The 9298-nt window shown below is 56.5% G+C and overlaps 1 protein-coding gene across 1 annotated transcript in view; it reads left to right on the top strand.

Annotated features, from left to right (window-relative positions):
• The window catches only part of CDCP2 (CUB domain containing protein 2), a gene marked incomplete at its 5' end in the record, with an annotated part of 3804 nt that extends 232 nt beyond the window's left edge, over positions 1–3572 (top strand). Inside the window, 3 exon segments of the mRNA XM_009703086.1 lie at positions 1–142; positions 2875–3053; positions 3258–3572. The exon segment at positions 1–142 is cut by the window's left edge and continues 12 nt beyond it. Coding sequence (XP_009701388.1) covers positions 1–142; positions 2875–3053; positions 3258–3572 — 636 coding nt within the window.
• Between the last annotated feature and the right edge of the window lie 5726 nt (positions 3573–9298).

The raw sequence follows: 9298 nt of genomic DNA, 5'->3' as shown, positions 1-9298 counted from the left end.
GCCGAGAACGGGTCCCTGCTGGGGCGGTGGTGTGGGCGGGAGAGCCTGGCACCCGTCACCTCCCACAGCAACCAGCTGCTGCTGGTCCTCCACACCGACCGCAACACGGCCAAGAGGGGCTTCTCCATCGCCTACGTGGGAGGTAAGGTCTCACTTGGGTGCTTCTCAATGCTTTATTTCCATTGGGACATGCCCAAGACCATGTAATTTCCAGAAGGACCATGTGGTGAAGATACCCATCTGCAGGAGCAGAGCACATGGCTCTTTAGGGATGGGGTGGACAAGATACGGCGGGTGAGTCCCCGCTCTCGCAGAGTGCGAGACGTACATGCTCCATGTCGTGTTTAGTATTCGGGAGATGCTTTCCAGCTTCTCCTCCCTGCGTCTCTGCTGCTGCCATGATCCTGCTCCTCTCTCAGGGCGTGAAGGAGAGAAAACCCAGGGGGTTTCTAGGGGGCCAAAGGCCCAGGGGAGGTGACCAGCTCAAGCATCACAGCCCCATTCCCTGCTCCCCAGGATGCTCTGGCCCTGCCAGCCCACGGCTGAGCAGGCAGACATAAACCACGTCGTCTCCTCCACTGGTAGCAGCACTGGCGGGGCAGGAGCTCTGCGGCACGGTGCTCCCAAATCCACCCAGCCAGCCCTGCCCGGCACCTCCCCGCCGCCGGTGTGCCCCGTGTCCCAGCCGGTGCATCCACAGCTGGTGAGAGGAGTGGTGTGTAACCTTCCTCATGTATTTGCCAACCTTTGTACCTCAAAAGCCAGCAAATTTATGGCGTTTGTTGTATTTCAAGTTAATTACATCTGGGCTGACCTATGTGTCAGGGATGATTCAGACAGGGGCAGCCTCAGCGGCCGGCTGGAGCCAGAGCAGGGCTGCTGGACCGGCAGCACAGGACCTGGGGGTGGCTGGCCCTGGGTTTATGAGCTTTTATCCCTCAGCAGCAAAATCATTCTTCATTTCCAGTGTAACAGAAAGAATTTGGGCTCTAGGAGTAAGAAATGGGATGGAGTTTTCTCCTGAGCCCTTTGCAGCCCCTGGAGGGAGAGAGGTTGTACCGGACATCTAGTAGGGCTTTAGTGTGCACAGCAGGTCGGTCCCTCTCCTTCTCCTGCTTATTTCTTACTGTGTGCAGGGAGAGAAGTCTTGGCCTGACTGTGTCTGGTCATGGAAAAACCCCATTCCCGACAGAAGAGCTTGCGGACAGATAGATGGGATGCTAGCTGAAACGTGGGGGGGAAGCCCTATCGTGGAGAGCGACGTGACTTCTCCCAGCTGCCCCAGGCTCCTGCATCCCTTGGTACACGCTGCCGGGTGCGCGTTGGGAGAGGACAAAAGCTTGGAGATGAAACCGAGCCCCTCTCTGTGAAGCTAAGGCTGCCTGCTATGTTCGCCCAGCGATTCGGGCATCTGCTTGCAATTAGCAGCCTGTGTGGCACATCCCACCGCCAGCACCCTGCCAGGAGAGCGGCTGCTCTCACCCGTCTCCCCGCCACCGGCTTCCTCGGGAGCCCTCGGTGGCAAAGGGGCACCTCAGCCTCCCCGTCCACATCCACAGCTCTTCAGCCAGGCAGAGATTTTCCTTTCAGGCCCACTGGGCTGGGTGTGTGTGATTTATGGCCATTTGAATGAAAGCCTTCACGCCAGGAGAGAGGATCCATTTTCTCCTCCTCTTGATCTAATGCACTTTAGTTATTTGGTAAATCTTCTAATGGTTTTATAATGCACTAAGTGAAGCAAAAGTGACACTATTTTTTCGTATTGATTTTATTGCGTCTTACCAGTTTCATAAGGCCAAGATTCAGAGGGAGCTGGAATAATTCAATAATTCATACTGCCCAAATGGTTGGTTCAAGCTGAGCAAGGATTAACTTTAAAGAGGGGGGCATTTTTCCTCCCTGCTTCTTTCCCTGCGTGGATGCTTTCTGCCTCCAGAGGAGCCAAATACGGTGCCAGAGAGAGAATGATGGTGAGGGACCGCGTTCCCTGTTGCCTTGCTCTTCATCTCAGCATCATGGGCAGCTCAATAGCAGCTCCCTCCATGCACTGTTCACCAGCTCCCCATCAAAAATAACGTTCTGGGGGCAGTGAAGGATGCTGATGTTTGGGACAGGACCCGGGCTGGGCCATGCCCCAGGAGGATGCCTTGGGGCTGGGGACCTGGCTTACCCTTCCCCAGGGGCCATGGGGCAGCCAGGCAGCTGCATCGCTCCAGGGTGGGCGAGCGTGGTGTCCCCCCGAGATGCGTCTCCTCCATTTCGTCACTGTAAGAGTGTCTCTTGCAGGGGTGTTGTAGCGTGCAGGGGAGCTCTGTGCCCACGGCAAGCCAGCAGCAAAGCTCTCGTGGTCTAATCCTGGGCAGCGACTCAAATGTTTTTCTGGCTTTGCAATGATGGAGAGCGGCTGCTCGCACAGGGTAAATCCTTCCTCCTTATGGCAGTGACAGCAGGACGGTGTTGCCTGTAACGGCACTCGGGTGTTACTTGAGAGCTGGAAGGAGGATGAGGCTCAAGAGGGTTGGTGATGGGGTCTCTCCCTGGGGCAGAAAGCAGGGCAGTGCCTGGGAGCCAACCGCGTCTGACCTTGGCACGGGACAGGGCTAAAATACTGATATTTCTCTCTGCATTTCGGGCATATCTCCTTTTTTTCCTGAAAACTCAGCAGCAAGGTCAGCTACTGCGAGATGCACGGCAGACTGATGAGGCCAACGTCCCTGCTACTCCTGGTGCCGTCGGTCGCCTGCTTCATGTGTGATGGGGACAGCAAGCTTTGAACGTGGCCGTGGCTCTGCGCTGAGCTACTGCAGTCGCTGGAGCATGGGGAAATCCCCTCCCGATGGACCTTCACCTGTACCTTGTTTTCTGTCCTGACAGTCGTGCCCATCAACGTCAGCTGCACCCGGACGGACTTCCACATCCAGATCCCTGTGCAGTCCCTGGCCCAGCTGGAGAGGAACAGGATTTATTTGGGGACCCCCGCCTGTGCAGCCCAGGTGGTTGGCAGGAACTTTAAAATACACACCAGGTTTGACACCTGTGGCACCGAATCCCAGGTAAGCAATCGGCAAACCTTCCTTTAAAGCAAGCTGAGTAGACGGTTAGCCCCTGTGCCGGTTGTACTGGCTGCAGAGAGGATTTCCCAGTCCCTCTCCCATCTTCCCAGCAGATGCTGGTCGGATTCATGGCCATCTGCCCTCCAAACCGCTGTGAAAACGAGCTGCGCAAAGCCCTGATGAGCTGCGACCTTTGTCTTGCAGAAACGCAACCACACGTCTGTCATCGTCAGCACCCTCTACATCGATTTTTCGGCGGGCGATCGGGAGGACATCCACCAGTACGAGGTGCAGTGTGAGCCGAAGAGAAAGGAGGCCTCGGTGACCCTCATCGCCGGCCCTGACCCGTCCAGGCTCAGCCACGCAGAAAATCTGGTGGATGCCCAGCAGCGGGAGGGGGAAGCGATAGATGCTCGTGAAATCAAGAGCCAGGACACCAGCGACATCGTCTTCATCAGCATCTGCATCCTGGCCGGGCTTCTCATGGTCATTGCGGTGGTGGGGCTCGTGCTTCTGTAGGATGTCGCTTCCCAAACCTGCAATGCCAGCCCTACTCGGGCTGGAAACACGTCCCAAAAACCCACCCTCACCCCAGGTTGAGCACTAACACAGCTGCTCAAATGGAGACACAGCTCCCAGGCCCCGAAACAGAGCCTGAACCCAACCTCCACCTCCTCCCAGCGCCTGAAAAATCTGGGCAGTAGGCAGCCATTTCCCTTCCCAAGTTGTTTTCCTCTGTCTCAATCTGTCCATTTGGCTCGGGAATGCAATTCTTGCGCTTCCTAACTCTTCCCGCACCTGCTTCAATTTGTTTTCCCTCTGGTGCTGCTGCTTTCGGGAAAGTAACGTTGTTTGCCAATGGCTGCAAATCATCCTGTCAATTATTTCTAGCTGAATTCTTGAAGGTACAAACCGTCCCCAAATACAGCGATATTCCCAACAAATATTTTCCACGCTCCCGCCCGTGCTCGGGGGGGTTACCGTAGAGCTGTATTATAGGTATCTCCACTTGGCAAGTGTAGATGTGGCTCATGAAGATGCTTCCAGGCAATGTTTCTGGATGTCTGCAGGCGATGTGATGAGACGCATTCGCTGGGTGCCCTGGAGCTCCTTGTTTGATCTTCGCATGTCGTCTAACCCACACGTTGCTCGCAGGACTCACCCGAGCTCTTCAGCCACCAGCAGCTGGAGTAAAGGAGAACGATCTCTCTTCTCTGTGTTTTCTCCATTTCTAGCATCCCCAGGTGTCCACCGCTCTGAGCTCCGTACTGGTGTCGCTCCCGGAGTCTGAAACGGTGGGCACGGAGGTTTTGGTAACCTTTTAAAGACGGCTTTAGCAGGAGGGGCTGGCTCCCCTGGGACTGACATGTTTTTTGCTGCCAACTTCAGTGACACCAGACCTTCACCCTTGGTCCTCGCAGCGGGTGAGCTCAGCAGCTGAGAGCACGAAAATAGGAAGCCTGTGGTCACCTGCACCTCCAGAAAACTTGAGTTCCTCCCCAAGAGCCCTGATGCTACTGACTGCTGGATGGCCAAATAATCCCCGCCTGCCTCTTGTGCTGTACCGAGGCAAAGGAAATTCCCTTTCAGCCTCACACAGGGGGTGACTATCACAGAGCAGCGTCTCTTTGTCCAGGCATGGCTCAGAGCCGGCGTATAGCAAAGCCAACGTCAAATCTCGCTGCAGAAGCAGGGTGAATGCATCCCTGGGAGCCCGACGTAGGGATCACCCACCCCAGCCTGTGTCAAACACACTGTGGTGCAGGGAGAGATCTTAAAATGTCCAAATGTCATCATTCAAAGGCAAAAAATTGAGCTTGAGGGCATTGGGCAATCCAGGAGCCATTTTTTTGATAATGCTGTCTCTAAACATGAATCCATCCTAAGGAGGGTACCGGCTAAAGCATCGCACCGCAGAGCAAACCCCTCTTGCTGCTGAATCCACTGGTGGGCTTTTTAGCAGGGGCCGACAGGACAGTCCCGGAGGTGACAGGCTTTCCTGACCGATGTCCGGCTTCCCGCGCCCGCTGGGACAGGTCTATACATCAGGGCATCAGAAGCAGCAGCAGTAACGGAAAAAGACGATGATCATCAGCTTTTCCACCTGGTTTGCACCAGCCCCTGGGTGCCTAAGAGGGTGTCTGCGGAGGGAAGAAGGCACGAATCTGCGCATGCCTCCTAACGAGAAGCCTTCGTTATCGGAGCTGGGATTGATTCGGCGTTTGTTGGTGCAACACGTCAGCAAATGCGAGATTTCTGAGTGAAATATTTGCCAGCACTGTTAAGCTCCATTAAGGCAACGTTTTGAGAGCGTGTTGTGTACATAGATGGGAAACAAGGCCAGACCCCCCTGCTGCCTGCAATGCCTTGCTGCCAGTTAATTGCTAGGTATAGAACTGTCAGCTTGCGACGATAGTTACAAGATTTGACAACTGAAGAAACTTAAAGATATAATTAACCTTCTTGGCGGCCCAGATTTTGCTGAAACAGGTGAACGCTGCAGCCGCTCGTGCCTGGCGGGGAGCCCGCAGCACCCAGCAGCATCCGGCCCCTTGCCCGCAAGATGGGCACCTCCTCGCCCAGCCAGAGCCTCCGGCACCCTGAGATTTGCAGGAAAAAAAAGGCTTTTCTGGGTAGCTGGTGGTGTTGCACTCAAATAAGGAGTTAGACCTGGTCCCAGAGTCTAACAGCAGAACAGACCGCTGTTGTGATCACCCCAGGGAGGGTTTCCAGCTCCGGCTCCGGTTCGAGGCTGCCCAAGCATCCCTGTGGATGCAGGACTTGTGCTGTGGGAGCAGCTTGGCTCCTCGCAGCCAAGGGGTTCCCCGGCCCCCCCCAGCCCCACAGGGTGTTATTCAGGGGCTCATGGCCAGGGTGATTTATGCGACTTGAAGGCTTCCAAAAGCCCTTTCCCGGCTTGTTCCTGGACAGGTTCACAGCTGCATCTGCAGCTGCCGCTGGCAGTGAGCCACTCCAGCCGGTCATCCCCCTGGGAGTGAGGAAAAACTGCTGTGCTCGCTGAGCACCACCCCTCCTCACACTCCAATCGTGCTCCAGCATCTTGTTTTCTCCATCAGGTTTTGGCATCCAGTCTCTCCCTGCCTAGCAAGATTTTGCTCACTGATGGCTCCTGTTAAACCGCCTCTTCCCTGATATACAGGGCCCTCCCTTTCTGTTCCAAATTTCACACCCTGGGAAGCTGCTTCTGCAAAACAAAGATGGAGGTATCGCCACCAGCTCTGGCTGGGAGTTCTGTGTGGTTTCAGATACTCAATGCCACCGAGCGTGAGGACCCCAACGAGTGCCATGCCAGCAGTGTGGGGCAAAGGGGACCTCGTGGGGACAGAGATAATGCCTGAGGCCCCGACTGTGCTCCCAGCTTGGTGGCCGGGATGTGGGAGCAGCACCTCTCCCCGGTTAATGCAGGATTGTTTTCCATCCAAACCAGCAATGGCCAAACGGCTCACGACGTGCCTGCGGCTTTGCAAACCCCCCCAGACCCTTGCACTGCCAGTAAGAACTCCCTCTGGATTTCCAGCCCAAATGTGCTCCCAGTTGGTTTAGCCTGCTTGCCTCTGCACCCCACGCTCCCCACATCACCCGAGAGCTTCCCCACCTCCTTTCCCACACCGTGATGGGGTGTCCCCCTCCCCAGCACCCCTTTTCCAGGGGCTGCAGCAGCCCGACACTGCTGGCTAAGACGTGTTCCCAGAGCACAACAGCCCCGGCATCCCACACCGGTGCACAGAAAGACCTGGTAGCAGGGATTGCACACCCCCAGCCCCAGCCCCATCGCACTGGGGACAAAAGCCCCTTGTAGCCATCACCCTCCCGGCCTCGGGCGACCTTTCCCCATCAATGGGGCTCTGTGTGCAGGGCGCTTCGTGCTCACCCAGCTCCCGAGTGTGACGGGGGCGGGGGGGTGGTTGTACTCTTCCCTCTGGGGCTGGGGCTCACCCGGCAATCCTGGAGCTTTACCTTGCCTTCCCCCTGCCCACAGGCAGGTGTGACAGGGACACCCGGCATGGAGGGGGGCTCGGGGAGGCACCGGCTTATTTGTCACCGTGATAAGCAATGTGATGCAAAAGCAGCGGGAGCTGCAGAGAGAGCTCACAGAGAGGGGCCAGGAGGAGAAAGGAGAGGCATAACCAGGGGCTGGAGCTGTTCTGGCCTTGCAAATTCATTTTAATAAGAAATTTGTGTTTATCTGATCTCCTCCATGCAACCAAAGCTTCCCAGAAATAGATCAAGAGACACGTCTGTGGCCCGGAGGGTTTCCCTGCCACCCCTTGGGCTGCTGCTGAGCGTGGCCATGGCACGGACCAGCGTGGCACCCACAGCAGTTCTCCTTCAGCAAGCACGTCCGTCCTCGTCCCTGCGGGTGAAGACCCCAGCAGCACGGGAGGTCTCATCGGGACAGCCAGGAGGGGAGGAGATCCTGGTGAGCAGGTGCAAAGTCCCCTGGCTGGGCACTGCCCCGGCTCAGGATGGAGCCCGGCAGGGAAAGGGGATGATGCAAGAACACAGCGTGGAGAGAAGGACTACATGGGTCGTTTTGTGAAATAAACCCTTTTTCTCATGTAAAAGCCGCTCAGATGAGTTGCAAACAGATATCAGGAATCCATCACCAGCGCTCCTTCCTTTCACCGTGCCTATGGTCATCACACATCAGGCCTCAGTTTCCCTCCTTAGCGTTTGCCCGGTGCTTCCCGAACAGGTAGGGAGAGCGGTGGGCATCGGCAGCGCTTCCATTACTCATCCGATGATTTATTTAGAACCTGATGATTTGCTTGCGCCAGCCTGAACGCAGCCACCCCATCTCCTGGCTTTGCTTGGGGATGTGGAGTCCCATCTCTCCGGAGCAGAAAAAGCCTTTGCTGTTGTGCTGAAGGGAGAGCCTCCGTTATCTCTCTGCAAACGTCTGCATGCGAATCTTGGTTGGTGAAGATCGTAAATCGTAGAAAACAGGAGTGGAAGAGCCCCCAGGAGATCGGTTGGTTTATTCTTCTCCCTCCCTGGGGGAATCGCTCCTACCCGAGAGAAGCCAGGCTAAATTACCCTAAAAATCCCAGCCATGCTCTCCATGGTTCTGTATTTACCAGGAAGGTTTTCCTAGCGTGTCACACTGGATGGGGGATGTGCTTTTGTGCTGCTGTGTTGGACAAGTGCAACGATGGTGGAAGTACCCCAAGATGGGCACTGCTGCTGGCACAAGACCCTGCTCCCCCTGCCCGGAGGCACGGGGCCAACCCTGGGGTGCTGGGCAGGACAGGGCATCCCACTGGGGCTCCCAGCAAGTCCATGGTGTCACGATTCACAACACCAGGGTCTGGCAGCCTCGGAAAATCCCACCACACCGGGAGCAACCCCATTCAGGTGCAGCCGGTCACGCCGTGATGGCCATGAGCAGCCTGGAGGAGCCTCAGGGCGAGAGGGCTCTGCTGAGGGTGCAAACTCAACACAGCTGAACCCAGTCTTGTTCAGAGTCTCTCTGATGCCCTCAAAGCTGTGGGCAGGCAGGCAGGGCACTGTGGGGCTGGGATGGAGTGTGGTATGGGCAGGGTACTGGCATCCTTACTTTCCAGTTCTCTGGAGCCACTTGGTGTGAGGGAGGCGAGAGGCTGAGCATCACTGCAGCAAGGTGAGCTTTGGGGATCGCCCAGGGCTGGGTGACCCCTTGGTGGCTGTGCTGGAGTCCCCTGGGGACACTGGGACTCTTCCCCCGGGGCAGGGTAGAGCTTGGGGCTCTCCGGTTGCTGGTGCGCGGCTGCCCGGGCTGTTGGGCAGTGCTGGGATTAGCGGGGGGTGCTGGGCTTTTCACGCGAGCTCCGCACACCAGGTCTGGCCCCGCTCCTGCGGGCAGATGGATGCTGCAGGTCAGGGGCTGCAAACCCAGCCCTGAGGGTCGCTGTGCAGGAGCTGGCTGTTTGAGGGGCTTCTCCCTTCCAAAGCAATGCTTTGGCTGTGACAGATAGCTTGGGTCCCTCTCCTTCCAGGAATGCTTTATAGACCCCAGGTTTCCCTGCTTGGAAAAAACAAAAGATGTCCTGCCGCTTTCTTAAGCAGGAGTGTCACACGCTCTGCTTGTTTGAGAGTTATGTGGCCCGAGGGGCACGGTGAGGCTCTGCTGACTCATGTCTTTCTCTTAAAATGAAAATAAAACAGCCAGCGTGTTACCTTGGTGGCCGCAGAAAGCAAAAGCTTCCTGAGCACCAGCTGGGTGCCCACCCCTTACCAGGCAGCTA

This window comes from Cariama cristata, unplaced genomic scaffold, assembly GCF_000690535.1.
Source record: "Cariama cristata isolate BGI_N322 unplaced genomic scaffold, ASM69053v1 scaffold25856, whole genome shotgun sequence".
NCBI lineage: Eukaryota > Metazoa > Chordata > Aves > Cariamiformes > Cariamidae > Cariama > Cariama cristata.
Note: the sequence above shows the minus strand (reverse complement) of the source record. Positions and strands in the feature narration are given on the sequence as shown.